The sequence below is a fragment of the Neofelis nebulosa genome, chromosome 17 (genome assembly GCF_028018385.1).
Source record: "Neofelis nebulosa isolate mNeoNeb1 chromosome 17, mNeoNeb1.pri, whole genome shotgun sequence".
Classification (NCBI taxonomy): domain Eukaryota; kingdom Metazoa; phylum Chordata; class Mammalia; order Carnivora; family Felidae; genus Neofelis; species Neofelis nebulosa.
In genome coordinates this window covers 25,466,789-25,485,555 of record NC_080798.1, presented here as the reverse complement: position 1 = coordinate 25,485,555, position 18,767 = coordinate 25,466,789, and the positions used below count along the sequence as shown (strand labels likewise).

At 46.5% G+C, this 18,767-nt stretch overlaps 2 protein-coding genes across 2 annotated transcripts in view; both read right to left on the bottom strand.

The window, feature by feature from the left end:
• The window catches only part of GPT2 (glutamic--pyruvic transaminase 2), a 34,107-nt gene extending 27,364 nt beyond the window's left edge, over positions 1-6,743 (bottom strand). Inside the window, exons 1-2 of the mRNA XM_058706247.1 lie at positions 6,614-6,743; positions 6,133-6,396 (exon numbers count right to left, since the gene is read on the bottom strand). Coding sequence (XP_058562230.1) covers positions 6,133-6,375 — 243 coding nt within the window. The 5' untranslated portion in view covers positions 6,376-6,396; positions 6,614-6,743. The remainder of the gene's footprint in view (positions 1-6,132; positions 6,397-6,613) is intronic.
• Positions 6,744-11,550: 4,807 nt separating this feature from the next.
• LOC131499196 (large ribosomal subunit protein eL30-like) lies at positions 11,551-16,881 on the bottom strand. The gene is made up of 2 exons (XM_058707036.1): positions 16,805-16,881; positions 11,551-11,905 (listed from the first exon to the last, which is right to left on the bottom strand). Exons 1-2 carry the CDS (start codon positions 16,879-16,881, stop codon positions 11,551-11,553), a joined length of 432 nt encoding a protein of 143 aa, XP_058563019.1.
• Between the last annotated feature and the right edge of the window lie 1,886 nt (positions 16,882-18,767).

Genomic DNA, 18,767 nt, shown 5'->3' with positions numbered 1-18,767 from the left:
TAAGACCCTCCTCTATAGAAATTCTCTGGCTGCTCTGGAGCAAAGAGGGATGGGTGGCTGAGGAGGGTGTCCCATAAATGGCCCTAGACCTTCATAAACAGGGCTTGATAAGTCTCCAAAAGCTTCTGTGGGGGAAAGCTCCCTTTTAATTCCCTTGTGTTCCTTCTGCGGAGCTCTTTGGAGGTGGCCAATATGGAAAGAGGTCCCAGGGTGAATGGGAGAAGCAGCCAAAGGGTCCTGAGGGCCAAGGCATGGGGTGACACCACCTTCTGCTCCAGGGATAGGACAGGAGTGAGAGCACGCACCTTAGAGACAGGCAGTGAGACATGCAGCCTCAGGGCTTGCCCCACAGATGGGAGGCAAGAGGCTGGGGATGGGGGAGGGACCCAGGCCATTGTGTGCAAAGGGGCAGGCCTGACCCAGCCCTTGGCACTGGCCTGGGCTCCTGGCAGAGGTCCCTCTATTAGCCTGACTGAATTGCATAGTTCTCTAGGCTCAGCCAGCTGAACACAGGTGATTTCCATGGTATGGGCATAGTCCATTCTTTGGTAGGGAGTAACTCGGTCACAGTCGAGGGCCAAGAACAAACATGCAGCTGCGGGCCCTCAGCCAACCCAATGCAGGGAGGGAATGATGCCTGGAACAGAGCACTGGATGTCCCTTTCCCGTGCCCTCCGTCTGCACTGCTCAACCAATTCAGGGCCTGCTGACAAGGAGCCTGGGAACACTGAACATCTTTCTTGGGTCTGGGTACCCACAGACCCCAGACACTTTGCTGTGATGGATGTTTTGGGGGGTGGGGTGGAAAACTGGCTCCCGTGAATGGGCCTGCCCAAAAGGCCACCATATAGAGGAAACTTCTGGGCAGACTTCTGTATCTGGACACTCAAGATCTACATGGAATGGGAAATACCAAGGAGCAAGGGACAGACTCCTGCTCACAGTGACTCATCCAGGTCTGACAGACACACCCAATGCTAACCTTGCTTCAACCCTGCCCAGGAGCCTGCCAGGTCAGCACTAGCAACCTAGTTTCCTCTCACAGTATCCTAGAGCCCATCTAGATAATCCACCTGCATATATTCAGCTCAGAGCTGCCTCCCCATGCAGCAATGGGATGAAGGTCCCACCCAGGGGAGCTCCTTTCCCAACATTCAGCTTAGGTAAGGATCAGGGGAGTAGGCCCCTGGGTTCTTAGGGATGCATATTTCAGCAGGTGTTAGCAGGGAGAAAGATTATCATTGTCTTCCCAGCTTACAGGCCCAGCATCACCATGAGGGCTGAGGGGATGACAGATGATTTTTTTTTTTAAGTTTATTTTATTTTGAGAACAGGCAGAGAGAGAGAGAGAGAGAGAGAGAGAGAGAGAGAGAGAGAGAATCCCAAGGAGGCTCTGTACTATCAGCACAGAGCCTGATGCGGGGCTCAAATTTACAAACTGTGAGAAACCTGAGCTGAAATCAAGAGTCGGACACTTAACTGACTGAGCCACCCAGGCACCCTGGATGACAGATGATTCAAACAGGCACATGGCAGTTTCCTTGAGCGAGTGATGGCTCCTGTCATTTCATGTGACATGTGGGTGGAAAGGCTTGGTAGGACAGTTTTTCCCCAGATAATTTCCTTCTCATTCAACAAATACTTATGGATTGCCCATGTCCAGTGACAGGAATGAGCAAAACAGGAGACACTACCACCCTTCAGAGCCCAGGCTGGTAACGAATAACACGTGGGTGCAGGAAAGGGAGAGAAGGCACAGCAAGTACCAGGCCAGGAACACCATGTGAAAAGACCCTGAGGCGGTGGACAGGACTAGGGCAGGCAGGAAGTCCTACAGACAGCCCCAGAAGGAGGCCCCAGAGACAAACTCAAACCAGTCCCCACTGTCCCTGAAAACAGGTGCATTTCACAAGTGAGGAAACTGAGGCTCAGCACTGGGTCTGGTCCCAACCATTGTGGAAAGACAAACAAAGCTAGAAGAAACCCAGCTGAAGCTATAAATGCCCACAATTAAGAGACTAAATGGGAGCTCCAACGGCTGAGTTTCCTAACCACGAAAGCAGGGAAGGCTGGGTGTAGGATTCTGAACTCTGGGGGTCTGTGGGAGGGTCAACCATAGAAATTGAGACTCACAGGGCAGAAGTAGGGATGAAAGATGAATGAGCTCCAAATAGGATAATTCATGACAGCAAGGCTAAGGCCCAGGAAAGACAGAGCAAACCCCACAGAATGCACATTCCCAGACCCAAAGAGGTTCAGCACAAAGGCAAGGACAGGGGTCCATTGGTGCCTCTCCTCAAGCAACTCTCATTAGTTTGAGAAAACGGCTCTTAAGAGTTCTAACCGGCTTCTAGCTGTTTTCAAAGCATTGTTACTGACATTGCAAACTAGGCTTTAGGAGAAATATTTTGCAAAGGAATAAACTGAGGCCAAGGTAGTCTGAAAGACCTGTCTGAGGCCCACAGCACATAAAACCAAAGCCCAGGGTATAGGTCTATGATGACTTGAGCAGGGTGGGTGGTAGAAGATTCATCCTATTATAAGCCCACACTACACATTTATTTTATTTATCTTTATTTTTTGTTTTTTATTTTTGAGAGAAAGAGAGAGAGAGCATGCGTGCATGCCCATGCACAGTGGGGGAGAGGCAGAGAGAGAGAGACACACACAGAATCCAAAGCAGGCTCCAGGGCTTGAGCTATCAGCACAGAGCTTGACACAGGGCTCAAACCAATGAACTGTGGGATCATGACCTGAGCTGAAATCACATGCTTAACCTACTGAGCCATGCAGGTGCCCCATCTTTATTTTAGAGAGAGAGAGAGCATGCACGCAAGTGGGGAAGAGAGAGAATCCCAAGCAGATTCCATGCTCAGCATGGAGCCCAATGCAGGGCTCGATCCCATGACTCTGGCTGGGATCATGGCCTGAGCTGAAATCAGGCATTGGACACTCAGGCGCCCCTACCTACACATTTATTTTAAAGTAGCATCTAAACTCTGAAGAAAATGACCAATTAGATTTCACCACCTGTGCTTGGAATAGCCAGGGTTTTCAATCTTAGTTCTTAGCTGACTATAACCATGTGTTATAGCACCCCCCATTTTTTACCAGGGTTTAGATGAGCACACACTGATGTTAACAGTCATAACCAGTTTTTCCCTCTATGAATGTTTTGCCTCAACTGTATGTACTTTACAAATAGAAGTAAAGCCATTCCTCTGTCTCTACTTGTGCCAACTTCCTCCCCTCCTGCAGTAAAGGAAAAAAGAAGTAGGTTGAGGAAGAACTGACAGATCTTTTCAAAACTCCTGCTAATTGCAGCTTATTTTTAAGTGCCGCTCCCAGCTAACAGCAGGATCTGAAAAGCTAACAGTGTCCCCCCCTTGGAGCTGCTGTCAGGGAGAAACAAGGCCTCCCTGAGATCACACAGACTGGAGAATGGCGCCTTTCATACCCACTTAGCCAACCTCCCCCCTCCTTCAGGCTTTCCTGAGGATTCTCCCCTCTATCACAGAAGGAAGAAGGATGGGACTTGCCCATCAAGCCACCCCAAAGTCAAACACCAGAACCATGTGTCCAGCCAAACAGTGGGTAGTGTTTGCAGAGCACATGGTGAAATAATTCCATAAGGTAGCATAATGGCCAGGACACCTTCAGATGGACAAGATGGTACAAAAGTCAGGGCAGGGGACTTTGGGCCCACAAGCCACCTCTTTCCTCTTACAGACCAGGGAAACCAAAGCCCAGAGAGCATAGGAGATTCACCCCAAGTCACCCTACTCCCTGCAAACCCTTGCTCATCCCATCTCTACCCAATCAAACCCTTTATAACATCAGTCCAGTTTCAGTCACTGCAATACAAAACAGAGGTGGAAAAAAAAAATGAAGCTGTGCCAAGCCCAGCCCTCTCCCCACCACCCCCCCCACCCTGCATGCCAAAAAAGACTGGGAAAATATGGCTCTCTCAGAAGGCGCCCTGTGTAAGCTAGTAAAGTGGACAGAGGTGGTCTCCCAAAATGAAAGGTTTAGGTGAGGCTATGCCAGCTTGGTCGAGCTATGTCTCCAGCACCTAGACTGGGAAACAGAGACTCGGATGAAGTGAGAATAAAACACGAAGAGATGGGCTTGAATGAAAACACCAGACGATGCAAAGTGGACACAAAACACCTCAACTCACTCAGGAGTAGGCCATGGGAGTGTAGGGTGTCTATACCAGAAATCACAGGTGTTTCTGGCTTAAATGACCAATAAATTTGTCCACCTCAATCATGGAACCATATCCTACTGGAAACCCTTGATGGTTCCCCCACTTCACACCACAAAACTTTGCACCATAAAGTCCTGAGCCCAGCACCCAAGACTCCAGTCCCCCTTTTCTGTCTCATTCATCTCTCATATGCCCCTGCCATAGCGCTCTTCCAACAGCACCATCCCCTTCCACAAATGCCCAAAACTTCCCAACCTTCTGTCTTTGCTCACAGCCCTGCTCCCACATGGAATGCTCTTACATTTTTCTCTGCTAAAAAATCCCACCAATCTTTAAAAAATTGGGGGAGGAGAGGCTCGGGCCCAGAGAACCGTATGGCAGTCAACCTCCTGAAGGCAAAGACAGGGCCCCTTTCTGTCCTAATCATCCTCCTACTTCATGAAGCCCACAACCAAGCTGTTATTTAGCAAAAGATAGATAGGGATAATCCCTGGAACCCCTACCAGCTCTGGAATCCGAGAAATTAGCTGTAAAGTGATAAACCAGGAACAATCTAATCTCAGCTTTGTTTTAACAGGAAGACTGTTGTCTCCAGAACCGTCACCTCCAGTCAGCCAGATATCAACAAGAAGCAGAGCAGCAAAACTCATGTTTTCTGCCCCTGGCCCATAGAAACTGAGCCAGCCTCCTTTAAGCCAAACCCCAATCAAACCCCTACCCAAGGAGTCAGAGGGAGACACTGGACTCTGATTCGTCCAGCTCATTAATTTCAGTCAGGAGAACTGGGCATTCCACCGTAGCTTTTTCCCATGCATTCAAGGGACAGTAAGTAATCAACTTGCCCCCCAGTCATCCAGTTCTAGTGCCTCTGAGAGCAAGATCAAGGAACCCACCCCCACCCCCCCTTCTGGGTTAGAACTATCTTAAGCAAGCAGCTATTTCATCAGATCTTACAAATCTTAGGAGTGTTTACATTTTTTTTTTTTTTTTTTTTTTTTTTTACATTGCCCCTCTTGACATGGCCTCCTAAATTCCACTCAGATTAGAACTGGTGTCCTACAGGGGCATCTCTCACAAACACCCAGTCACCTGGTTGGAAGGAGGGAGAAATCACCCCTGGGGATGTGGTCACTTTACAGCAACTATGAACTAAAGCCATGATCCTAGCCAGCCAGCCACTGAGATGAAAAAAGTCCCAGAGCCATCCTACCAAAGGCCCCAAAGGCCCAAGATTTTGACTACTCACTAGGGACGAATGTGTCCTCAGAAAACAAAATGTGGTGGCTAATCAAGGTTCCAGTGAGGGGCCTAAAGGAAGGAATTGTTCAGGATCCTCCTCCACACCTCTACTCTTGTCATGAAATCATTACTGGCAGAATGACCCAAAAGGTCTCAGACGGAAAGGAAAAGGCTTTGGGAACAAACCCAAGTCTTAGAGCCTTCCTCCTTCTCCTCCAACCTAACTTGATATCCTTCCCACCACTCTCATCCAGCACCCCCTTACACCGCTCCTCCCTTTTACTTTCTTCAAAGCACTATTCACTATCTGAAATTCCCGTCTATTTCTTTACTGCTTGTTGTTGCCCTCCCCCCATGGATCTTGGTTTCACTCGGGTAGGACAGTCACATAACGTGCAGTGCCTGGCACTACAGTCGCTCAATTACAACTGATGAATTCAATTCAACAAGTGAACGGTATCTAAGGGCCTTACTTTGTGCCAGGTGCCCGGCACTACTGGATGAAGGGATGGGAGATGGACATTCTTCTTTTAGCCAACTAAGGAGCTGGCCACAGGGGTGGGAGTGAGTCAAGCGGGTGGACCCCAGGCGCAGGCAGCTACTGCTCTCCCCCTACCCCACTTCAGCTCCCCTTGGGCCCTACTAGGGCCCTCCCACCCCGCTAGCCCGGCGCCCGCACTCACCCGCTGCAGCTCGAGCTCTATCTCACCCGCCTTGAGCACGATGGGTCCCCGCACCGCGTACTCCACAGCCTTCACCTGCGGGTTCATGGACTCGAGCGTAAGGATGCGCTCGCGCCGGCTCCGCTCCGGCCGCACCTTGAGCACCGCGGAGGCCTCGGCGGCCGCGCTGCTCTGACTACGGCCCCACGGGCCTGGAGTCCGGGGGCAACAGCCCAGCCGGACCAGTGCCGCTGCCCGCTGCATCGCGCGCCCGCCCAGGAAAACCTTGGCACAAAAAGAAAAAGAACGAACACGTCGTGCACAATCCAAGGCAAGCACCAGTGCCCCCGCCCCCAAACCCAGCCAAGGGCCTTTTCAGCGAGCAGTGCCAGCCTGGCTCCGGGGCTGGGTGCCCATCCCCCGGCGACTCGGACCCTCCACCGCGCCACTGCAGAGCCTAGCAGTTTTGCAAAAGCTGCACCTAACGCATGCATCAACGTGCCTGTCGCCACCGCCTGGCCACCCCTCGCCGCGCCCCGCTAGCGCGCGCGCTTAAAACTGGTCCCGGGCACCGGCACCAGCAGCCGCATCTCAGCGCCCCAAGCCCGCACAGCCCGGCCCCCAGCGATCGCACACCCACAGCCGGCGGATCCGCCCCGGGCCTGCCCACTGACTCCTGGGCCTTGTAGTTCCCCAGTCTGCTTCCGGAGCTGGTGTGGGGGGCTGGATCAACTACAAGTCCCAAAGTGCCCCGCGCCGGCCCGATAGGGGGCCGGGCAAGAGGCGGGAACGGTCTTCGGAAGCTGCCCGAGTGGGAGGGGGCAGCCTCTTTGTCCTCGCTGAGGGTGCTGAGAGTTGGGCTGCGGCCAGAGTTGGGCTGGGGCCAGCCAGGGGCTGTTCTTTCAGCCTTCTGCGAATTTAGAGGTATTTGCAGCGTCTCCTTGGAGGGCATCCCGCCTTCCCACAGCCCCTCCCCCCACTACCCAATACCTGCGAGGAGGCAGGCTGAGAGATGGTGCAGTCCTCGTCCGGAGTTTCATCATCCAGGGCCCTACAGTGGCTGGTAGGTTAGGAGTTTGGGACTTCACTGCCACTCTTACCCCTTCTGAATGTGGGTTTCCTTGTTAGAAAAGCGGAGGTCTGAACCTAGATTTTAAGGGTTATTGTGAGAATTAAAGGACCAGCACCTGGCAGGTACCAGGTGGTCAGGCTTTTCCTGACTACTCCGTCTGGAGTCCGTCCCCACCGTCATTGCCTCTTTATTTCCTTGCAAGCATCTGAAATTATCGTATTTATATACTTCTTACTGACTTGTTAAGTAAGCTCCATTCACCATGTAAGCTCCAGAAGGGCAGTTTTCTTTGTTCATCCTATTCATATGGCACCTGTAAAGTTTCCTGGCACATAGTAGGCACTAGTAAATATTTGAAGAATGACTGCTCAGCATAGGATAGCTATTATTTTTGGCAAAGATATTGACAGGCAGAGGCACCCTGGCTCCCTGAGGGTGGGCAAGAATAGGACTGGAAGACACCAGGTCTGAGACCCCAAAATCCAGGGAGTATGTGAGAAAAGTCACTGTCCCTCTCTGGGCCTCAGATTCTCTATCTGCAAAGTAAATTGGATTAAGTAACCCGTAAGGTCCCCTCCCATTGTGGAAACACTGCCTAGGTGTTTTTCAGGTAGAAAAACAGCCCAAAGCTCCCTCACCCCAATAAACACACACACTCACAGTAGATGTGTGAAAGTAGGAGGGGGGGAGGGGAACTTAAAAAACACGGCAGTGTAGGGGCACCTGGGTGGCTCAGTCAGTTAAGCAACCAGCTCTTGGTTTCTGTTCAGGTCATGATCTCACTATTGTGAGTGTGGGTGTCCTCACTCAGCAGGGAGCCTGCCTGGGATTCTCTCCCTCCCTCCCTCTCTCTGTGCCCCTCTTCTCCTTGTGCTTTCTCTCTCTCTTTCTCTCAAAATAAATTAGCAAACTTTAAAAACAAAAAACCCTCCATAGCAGTGTAGGGGAGAAGGTACTGGAAAATCCAAGTTTAAATGTAGCTACATATAGTCCCTTACCTCTTGATTGACTTTGAGCATGTTACCTAGCCTTTGTAAGCTTAGTTTTACGTCATGGGGCTGTGAAGAAAGTTCAGTGAGGTAACTGAAAAAGCCAAAAGTTTGGAACCTAGTGCTGTGGGTCACTCCTATTCATCCTTGTCAAGAGAATGCCATATACCTGGATTAAATAAATTGATTACCAATAAAAGGGTAAATGGGATGGAGAGAGCAGCAGAAACCAAAAATCTCTCTGAATATTCCTATTAGCAAACTGGCTTGCCCACCAAGGACCCTGGAAGTTTATTTGGGCGTCTCATCAATGGTTCCACCTCCAGCACCTATGTCTATACTGTCTTCTTCCTGGCTTCGGTCTCAGTGGCCAAGTATTCAGTTTCCAGGTAAAAGATTTCCCCCCAGGGAGTTTGGCTTCCCTAAGGACTACACTGCCTTCAACGTCATGTTCTCACCTGCTCTGCCCAGTTGTGGAAAAACACACCCACACACCCCTCCACCTCTAAACACACTTAACCTTGACCTGCATATGATGTCAACACAGTCCCTCACTGTTCATCCAAGGGTTGGTGCACTTCCTGTTGTCTCCACCCCTGATCAGAAGGGGCAGAGGAGGTAGAAGGAAGGGCAGGCAGAGAGGGGAACACAAATCTATTTGCACAACTGGGAAAAACAATGCCTAGCACACAGTCCATCTACGTGGGCTCCCACGTCATCATGGTAGAAAACAAGTTAGTGTCCCAATTATGTCCTTTGCCAACCTGTCACGATTACATGAAAAGAAAGCTCCCTTTCTTTCCTGTGAACCACGCTTTACAATCTGCAAAGCACTTGCCTATCTATCACTGCATTTGAACCTGATCAACATCAATGAAGTGAAAAAGGCAGGCATTATCCCCATCTTACAGGTGAAGCTCAAAGAGATTAAGTGACTTATTCAGATGGCACAGCTAAGTGTAGAGCAGGGACTGTGATTTCTAACCCAGTGATGTAGCCCATACCTTCAGGGACCAGGCTTGTATAGCTCTCTGGGTTTGGAAATTTGCACTGACATTGCAATGCACTGGGCCCTTCAAAGGCTTATGGGTGGTAGTTGTGGTGATGTTGATGGTGGTAATAGTGTGAACTTTGCCTTTACTTTGCCCTTTAGACCAGATTGGTGTGGGGCAGGAGCAGGCTCCTAAATATTAAAGATAAAACCTGAAATAGTCATGAATGTCCTCCCTGTGAGCTGGATGAGAACTCCAAATACACAGCAAGCTCTTGATGATCCACACAATTGGGAAAGTCATTTGTTTGCAAGACATGGTACGAGTCTTCATTTCTTAACAAGTTTTTACTTCATTCCTTACCATGTACCAGGTACTGGCCTGAGCTCTGGGACTATAGTGAGTCACACAGATGGTCCTTGCCTGCACAAACATATAGTGTCTTAGGAAAGACAGACATCCGTTAGATAATCACACACACACAAGCATGTGATTACAAACTGTGATAACTACTGGGGAGAAAAAGGACAGAGTTTTATGAGCACTTATAGCCCAGAGGTCTGAGTGAAGGTTTCCCAGAGGACGAAGCCTATGAACTACCCAGAAGCCTGTCAGGATGATAAGGGATAGCAGTACTGACCCGTGTGGTAGACATGGGGATGTGCCCTCACCCATCAAGGAAAAACTTGCCTAAAAAATAGGAGGGGAGAACTTGCCTTCAACCAAGGGGTGTGGTTAGCAGACAGCCTCTACCTGTCAATACCATCAGTGTCAGCCTCACTTGCACAGAACTGCTTTGCCTGAGGTTGCCATAACACCCTAACTGGAGAAGCCTAAACTTAGTGACAGAGCAAGACTCAGCAAGTGCTGGAGCAATATTTGCTCCAAGCCTTCCCCAGGAGGTTGGCTGAGGCTTTGGCAAGCCTGCTTCATGGCTTTTCTTTCTCTGCCCAATCCTGCTTCCTCCCACTTCCTCTTATAGAAGTAGATCCCTAATATCCATCTTGCACTTCACATTCCATCTCTGTCAGTGATGAGGCAGACAACATCCCAGACCAGGGACTGGTGAGGAGCTCCAAGGAGGCTAAGGTGACTGTAGAGCAGACAGTGAGGAAGAGGGGCAGAGCTAGAAGACAAGGGTCAGAGGTGAGTGGTGTTGGACAGGTGGCCTAGGTCCTAAATGTAAGAATTTCAGTTTTCATCCTAAGAACAATTAGAAGCCTCTGGAAAGCTTAAAGTAGGGGAGTGACACAATCCTATTTATATTTAAATTCTGCTGCATGAAGATGGATTGTAGAGGGTGCAAGAGGATGGATTGTGGTACCAGCAAGGTCCACTGTTGGCCTGGACTGAAGAATGGATGATGAGAAATAGGCTCTTCTGCATCTCCAATCTGGTCTAAAGGGCAAAGTAAAGGCATATTACCTTTCACACAGAAGTTCTCTGTCGAATCAATGAATGGAGTAGACTCTACAAGGTCCGAGCTCTCTACAAGGTCCATGCTCTCAAGGTCCTTGCAGTCCAGCAGGAGATGGGCAGTGCATAGTAAGTGTTAAGAGTAGCCCCCAAGAGTGCAGAGCAGCCAGTCCTTGTAGTCAGTGAGGGCCAGAACAGAAAGTGAGAGGATCTTCCAAGAGCAGATGCGCATTATGGTGCTGGAGTGAGAGATGGATGACATTCCAGAATGTCAAATCATGCTCAAGTTGGGTGCTCGGGTGACTTAAGGGTAATTCTTGGTCTCTTGCTCCCAAGGACGCTTGGGGAGCTCAGTAGAAGTTAGTGCCCTTAATAATCAAATGCCTTGATCCAGAGCAGTGATTCTAAAGTGTTATTGAGGAGCCCCTGATTGTTTCCTTAAAATGCAGATTCCAGAGTTGTACTTGGATTTGTTGGTTCTGAAACTCCAGGGGTGGGTTTATCCAGGGTTTTCCTATAATCAGTATTTTGATGTGCACTAAAGTTTGAGAGCCACAGGTGCAAGGCAAGGCTTGGCAGTATCATAGTGGAAAAAGCATAGATCAGAAAGTTCTGAATTCTGGTTCCAAATTTGTCTCTAACCTGTTGTATGTATGACCTTGAGCCAGCACTGTCCTCTTCCTGGGCCTTAACCTCCTCATCTGCAGAACAACCTGCATTTCTACCTGATTTCTAAGTTACTGGCTCTAGCTTGAAGATATTTCAGCCTCCTCTTCAAGCCCAACTGACTCCCTCAGTCACAGCTGCAGCCTCTGCTCACTGAGCCTCAGTTTCCTTACCTGTCAGTAAGGTGATGACAGTGTCTTCCTCAGACCTTTAATCCTTCCTGAGAGGATTAAAAAAAAATTTTTTTAACACTGTTTTTAAAACAAGCTCTGGTCAGTTTTATTAAAGAAAAGTTTTGCATGATTTACTTTTCACCAATCTGTTCTGGCATGCTTCTAATGACATCAGAATCACCTGGATCAATGCTAGTCAGAGTGCTTACTCTGTAATATTTCTTCCATGCTGTGCTCAAATTAATATTATTGCCACTGTAGTAATGGGCTCCAGTTTTAGCCAACATGCCACAGTATTCTATCTCAGATTTCCTCAAGGCTGGGCAGTTGTTGGCGAGGACAACCAGTTTCACTTTGCCATATCTGATTATTTTCAGAGTCTGCTTGTACCCCAGCATGTACTTTCCACTTGTCATAACGAGTTGGAAACTAGAATTGACCAACTCCAGCGACTTTTTCATCTTCTTTGCTGCCACTATCTTCCTGCTTTAGGTGTGAATCAGCCCCAACCAAGATGCCCGGGAATGACAAAACTAAAATGATATTTTTCTTTTTTTCTTTCTTTCTTCCTTCCTTCTTTCCTTCCTTCCTCCCTCCCTCCCTCCCTCTCTTTCTTTCTCTCTCTCTTTCTTTTTCTTTCTTTCTTTCTTTCTTTCTTTCTTTCTTTCTTTCTTTCTTTCTTTCTTTCTTTCTTTCTTTCTTTCTTTCAAGTAGGCTCTATGCCCAACATGGAGCTTGAATTCATGATCCCTGGATTAAGAGTTGCATGCTTTATAGACTGAGCCAGCCAGGTGCCCCTAAAATGATATTTTTAAACTTCTTTTTTTGTAATGGATATTAGGATAGATTTGAAAATCTGAAAGAATAAACAGTCCATTGTTAATGATGGTTATCTTTGAGTGGTGGGCTTATTGATGACTAATTTTTCCTTTTTCTTAACATACTGTCAATGTTTTAAAAAATAATGATAAGGGGCACCTGGGTGGCTTAGTTGGTTAAGCGGCCAACTCTTGATTTTGGCTCAGGCTATGCTCTCACAGTTTATGGATTGGAGCCCTGTGTGGGCCTCTGTGCTGACAGCGTGGATCCTGCTTGGGATTCTCTTTCCCCCTCTCTCTGCACTCCCCTACTCGTGCTCTCTCTCTCTTTCTCTCTCTCAAAATAAATAAATTTTAAAAAACTTAAAAAGGTCATGACCTCACTGTTTGTAGGTTCAAGCCCTGTATCCGGCTCCATGCTGACAGTGAGGAGCCAGCTTTGGATCCTCTGTCTCCCTCTCTGCCCCTCCCCTGCTCTCTATGTCTCTCCAAATAATAATAATAATAATAATAATAATAATAATAATAATAAATAAAATTTAAAAATGCTCAAAATAGTAAATTTTATGTATATTTTACCATAATAAAAAGTAATCACAAGGATTTCCTGTATGTTGCAAGAAAATTTTTTTTTTTTTACTTATTTAGAGAGAGAGACAGCAAGAATGAAAGGGGATGGGGCAGAGACAGAGGTGAGAGAGAGAGAGAAGATGTGGGGCTCAAAGTCACCAACTGTGAGATCATGACCTGAGCAGAAATCAGAAGCTATTGACTGAGGCACCCAGGTGCCCCACAGGAAAGTTTAAAAAGGGAAACAGTGTAACTCTTAGACTGTTGTGGTGTTATTTCAGAGATGGCTACTGTGAGTGGATCTGGGAGCATTTGCTCAGGCCTCTCCATCTCCCTCTGTCTCTGCCACAAACCAGTCAGCTTCTATCCTTGCTCCTCATGGTTCCCTTTCTAAATAACGGTCATTTTTTTAAAAAGTCAGTGTTGAGATTTGAGGAGAAAATTAGCAGGGAATTTCATTGAGATCCATCTGCTCTGAGTCAATTTGAGGCAAATTATTGCCTCCCTAACAAGCAAATATTAGTTGAGTTGAGCTAATAGCCAGGACACACGTATCAGTAAAGCTTTCGAAATGACCTGCAAAGTGGGTTAAAGATAAACTTGTAAAGATACAAAGCCAAGCTAGACAAGGCAACTGGCATGTTCAACATAAGTGTAATTTACAGAGATTGAGACAGAATAAAGACATTTCACAAAAGCAATATTTACAGTTCAGTATTGCATTGACAACATGTCAAAGCAGAGGCAGAATGTTGTGGTCTTAGCAGCCAAATCAAAAAAATCCAGAAAGTACTGAACATGAGGAGAGGAAATGGTAGAAAAGCAAAGGAGAAAGAGCAATTGTATAAGCTTCAAGAGCAAATACAGCCTCTTTCATTCAGTGTATTTGTTGTTCCACATTCCTTGATTTCTTGCTTCCTGGTCCTGCGGGGGTATGAGGACTCTGACTTTACTTTTTCCATGAAGAACATTTGGGAGACTTCAGAAACAGTCCAAGAGACCAATATAAAGAAAACCCTTAGCAGCAAACTCAGTGATTTTAGCTATTCAGTGCCTTAAAGCACAGACAAAATATTAAGCAATGCTTGAATCAGTATCTCCAGCTGGTTTATTCTCCAACTTTTCCCAGATATTTTCTTCATGAAGCCACATAATCTTTCACCTAGAGAGGCTTGCAAAATAGTTTCAGGACCTAGGAACTTAGGAGAAAAAAATATTTATGCAAGGTCTTATGCTTTGAAAAAAAAACTTTTAATGTTTATTTTTTTATTAAAAAAATTTTTTTTACATTTATTTATTTTTGAGAGACAGAGCACAAGTGGGGGAGGGCAGAGAGAGAAAGAGACACAGAATCCAAAGCAGGCTTCAGGCTCTGAGCTGTCAGCAAGAGCCCAATGTGGGGCTCAAACTCACAAACCATGAGATCATGACCTGAGCCAAAGTCAGAAGCTTAAACGACTTAGCCACCCAGGTGCCCTGCAAGGCCTTGTTTTGTAGTTCTCATTTATTCTTTTAGATTAAAAAAAAAAAAGTTTACTTTCAACTTTATGTGTTTTTTTTGTTGTTGTTTTTTTGTTTTCTTTTTGGGGGGTTTTGTTGTTGTTGGGTTTTTTTTTTTTGAGAGAGAGTGCATGCACAGGGCAGAGGGGCAGAGAGAGAGAATCCCAAGCAGGCTTCGTGCTGTGAGCACAAGCTTGTTGGGGGCTTGAACTCGGTAACTGTGAGATCATGACCTGAGCTAAAACCAAGAGTCGGAGGCTTAACCAACTGAGCCACCCAGGCACCCCTCTTTTAGCTTTTAAATTCTAGCTCTTGTTCATTCTTCAGACTCTTCTGTGTTTTAAGAAATTTTAAGAAAGGAAATCTGTTTCTTGTTTTATGCCTGGGGACACAGGCACAGATATTTACCTAGAACATTATCTGTGATTTGGGTTTGGCACAAAGCTTTCTTTATTAATAATATTTTTTAATTATAGCTAATATTTATTAAGCATTTTAAATGTGTCAGGTTCTGTATTAAGCACTCTACTGCATTGTCTCATACAAGCTTCAGAACAACCCAATGACATACTTACTACTATGATCCCCATTACATAGACAGGAATACTGATGTTCAGAAAGATTGGGCTACTTGTGACAATCACATAGCTAATAAGTGGCAGAGCTGAAATTTGAACCTAAGACTTCAAAGGCTCAGTCCCACAAGACTGCTCCCACTTTGACACTAGTCACAAGTAGAGTCTCCAAGCTACCTGCACTCTGCCTAAACAACTACAAACTCAAGCGTTCCTGAGACACTCCACTCAAGCTCAATAATTCTCTAGAATGACTCACAGAACTCAGGAAAGCACTATACTTATGATTACAACTGTATGATAAAGAATACAACTCAGGAGTAGCTAAATGGAAGAGATGAACAGGGCAAAGTATGGGCGGGTGCGACGGCGCAGAGCTTCCATGCCCTCTTTGGGCGAGCCAGCTATGATAGGAAAAGATAGGATTTAGTAGGCAGAGAGGGAAAGATTATGACGTGAGGTCCCTGGGTGGGGAAAAACACATGTTTTGGAACAGTGCTGGGAGCATCTGACCACAGCAAAGCTCGTTGGGCATAAAGTTCCTCTTAAGAATGTAACAGATATCGGGGCGCCTGGGTGGCGCAGTCGGTTAAGCGTCCGACTTCAGCCAGGTCACGATCTCGCAGTCCGTGAGTTCGAGCCCCGCGTCAGGCTCTGGGCTGATGGCTCGGAGCCTGGAGCCTGTTTCCGATTCTGTGTCTCCCTCTCTCTCTGCCCCTCCCCCGTTCATGCTCTGTCTCTCTCTGTCCCAAAAAAAAATTAAAAAAAAAAAAAGAATGTAACAGATATCATCTACTCCCCCTCAGGTTTCCCTCAAGAATTTGACAAAAGACCTGACTAAAAATAAGTAGTAGATCATAAAACATCTATAAGTAGACCCACAAGGAATGATGTGGCCATAGGCCACCCCTCATACAATGGAAATGAGCCAATCAGGAATGGACAACCCAGCACCTAGAGCTATCAAGCCAATAAGGGAAGAACCCGAGAAGGAACAAGGGGGAAGGGATGGGGAGCGACCAGAACCTTATAAAACATGGACCCTTGCCTGTAGTCAAAGGCATTCACTTTCAAATACCCCCTCTCTGCAAAAAAGAGCTTTCCTACTATTCCTTTCTGACCTTATACTCTAATAAGCTTTTTCCTGCTTCTCATCCTGTGTCCACCTCTTCATTCTTCAAAGTGGTGAGACAACAAAACCTGGGTATTGAGGTAAAAAATCCTACAGCATTTCTTTGGGGGCTTGTCTGGGATATCAATGTCTTCCAACCATAAGTAAAGAGTAGCCAGCACCCCCCCCTTTTCTATCATAAATAAAACTCTCAAACTAAATAATGGGCACCTGATCTCCCAATATAATTGGGAATGTCAGTGTGGTGGAGCCCCAATTTCCTTTTGAGAAAAAGTTCTGGATGCATGGGCTCAGGGGAGGCCAAACAGCAACTGATGGGTCCTGACCAAGGTGACTTTTTGATGGATGCTTGAAGGCCTTTGGCAGGACCTGATCCCTGATCATCCATTTGGGTAACCAGTGGAATTCTCTTTCTGTCTTGGCCAGCCTCTCCCTTTGGGAAATGGGTGGAAGAGCCCAGGACTGATCCCTTGGATATTCTCCAGGAGTTATCTGGATGACTTCCAAGGGGTTTTACTCACAAGTTTCCTAACTACAGTGGAAGGCAGTCCTGTGCTTGCTTCCATTTTTGACACTCTGGCATGGCTCACCTCCCAGGTCCCCATTTTTTGGATCTTTGATTTTCAAATGTCTCTTTCAGAGCATAGAGCAGCACTGACTTCCATGCCACCTGTGCTCACCACCCTCCTCCTGCCCCTGATGTCCATGGAGTGGATGGGAGAGAAGACATTTGGCAGGTTCCCTCAAGATGCAGATGATAATTAGAGCCAACTGTCTCTGGTTAGTCTACCTCGGGATGGGGACTTTAAGTAAGGAATATTCCCAAGCAGCTGCCAAAACTCCTTTTGTTTCTAGGAACTTCCCCATCTTTTCTGGCCTGACAAGGACTGCCCATTTCCACTTGTTGGTGGGAGAAGAAAAATATCTGCATCTGCTCATCTGTCTGAGCTGACAGGCTGCAGGACCAGGAGACCGCTCTCTTAGCCCTCTGGGCTTTTATCTGTGTCCAGGCTTCTTTATGAACCTCACCTCTTCATCTTCCCCTCTCTATTCCTGTTTCTGCCCCACCTTGGGTGCGGCCTACAAACTGGTTCTTATACAATCCTTGGTGCCTCAGGGACCACTGGCTCTAACTCCTCCTTTGCTGTCCAGGGGCAAAAAACACCCCCTTACTTGTACCGCTTACTTCAGATTTCCCCACTGGTGCCCCAGATAAAAATTAACAATGGTGAACAAATTGATTGACTTTTAAATGGACACAGGTGGAACATATTCAGTATTTAAACAGATTTTAGTTTATTGGTTTAATTAAGATAGACATTCGGTTAAGCGTCCGACTTCGCTCAGGTCACGATCTCACGGTCGGTGAGTTCGAGCTCCGCATCCGGCTCTGGGCTGATGGCTCAGAGCCTGGAGCCTGCTTCCGATTCTGTGTCTCCCTCTCTCTCTGCCCCTCCCCCGTTCATGCTGTGTCTCTCTCTGTCTCAAAAATAAATAAACGTTAAAAAAAAAATTAAAAAAAAACCAAACATCTTTAAGATAGACATGTCTTTAGAGTTATCAGCACTAAATCCAAAAAACTTTTTCTACCTAGGTTTACTGAAGGTCAAATAAGCTCATGTTATGTCTGTCACAGTTTGCTAGCAAAAAGATGACTTAAAATGATAGTTAATTTGGTCTGTCTCCAAGTTTTCATGGGTAATCATTAAGATAGCTTTCGGGTCTTTGATAACCTGAAACTATTAACTTTTTCTTGGATGATAAACTGGATTAAATTCATTGGACATTTAGGCCTCTTCCAAATCGGATGGAATGCTGAAACATTATTTACTAAACATAGGTTTGTGCTTTTGACTTATTGCAGAAAAACTAAGGATATTTGGGTCTGTTGGAAAACATGCTTTGTGCTTTATTGATTCATAAGTTTGCCATTTAAGGAATTCTGATGTAACAGTTCACTGGTTACTACTGAGTTTTCACTGGAGACTAAGGTTTCTAAGAGTTAAAATTCTATAGATGTGGTTAAGACTGATGGATATAAGGAAAGCAACTCTGTATATAGAAAAGTAGATGTGTAAGAACAACATAAGGAATGGAAATACATTTTTGTTGAAGTAAAAGGAAGTAATTTTGTCCTAAAGTGAAACTGGTTCTTTGGAGAGAGATGGCTTGGGACAAAATTTGGATGCAAAGAAAAGTTGTAGAAGGTTCATGAAGGGAAATCTTTGGAAAGGAATTTTATGTGTGGTCAGGATGGACTAAGGTTAAAATGATATACACTGATATAAGATTATAATTGCCCCTCCTTTGATCCAAAAACTGGGGAAATGACAGCGATACCCTCACTGCTGGCCTCCAAATGCTCCACATTTGTGTTGTTTCTGCAAAGCAGAGGAATGGATGCACCCCATGCCTGAAGGATGGATGACTATGACATGAAGGCCTTTTACCAGGACACATGGGAGCCATTTTGTTACACTTAGCTCAGTGTATGCTGACTTGTACCAATCTAGTGACTTTAAAATGGACACCCATATAGCTGGAACATATTTATGTGGGCATTGCTGAAAGGGGCAGGGGACTAGACCTTGACTTTGGCCCTTACAGCACCCCCCTTCAACAGCTGATGATCGATATGTAAATTGCTGTTGGGCCAAAATAAAATTAGTGCATCCTTCTACAACCAAGGGAGTCTTGCTTGTAGTAGATACCCCCAAAGTCCTGCAGGTGGGAAATGGAGGGGTAGGAAAAAG

Coding starts and splice junctions, on each gene's coding strand:
- LOC131499196 (XM_058707036.1), bottom strand. CDS start 16,881: ATGGGGAAGTTCCTAGAAACAAAAGGAGTTTTGGCAGCTGCTTGGGAA. Junction 11,906..16,804: donor CTTAAAGTCCCCATCCCGAG/GTAGACTAACCA, acceptor TCACACCTAAAG/CAGGAAGATAGTGGCAGCAA.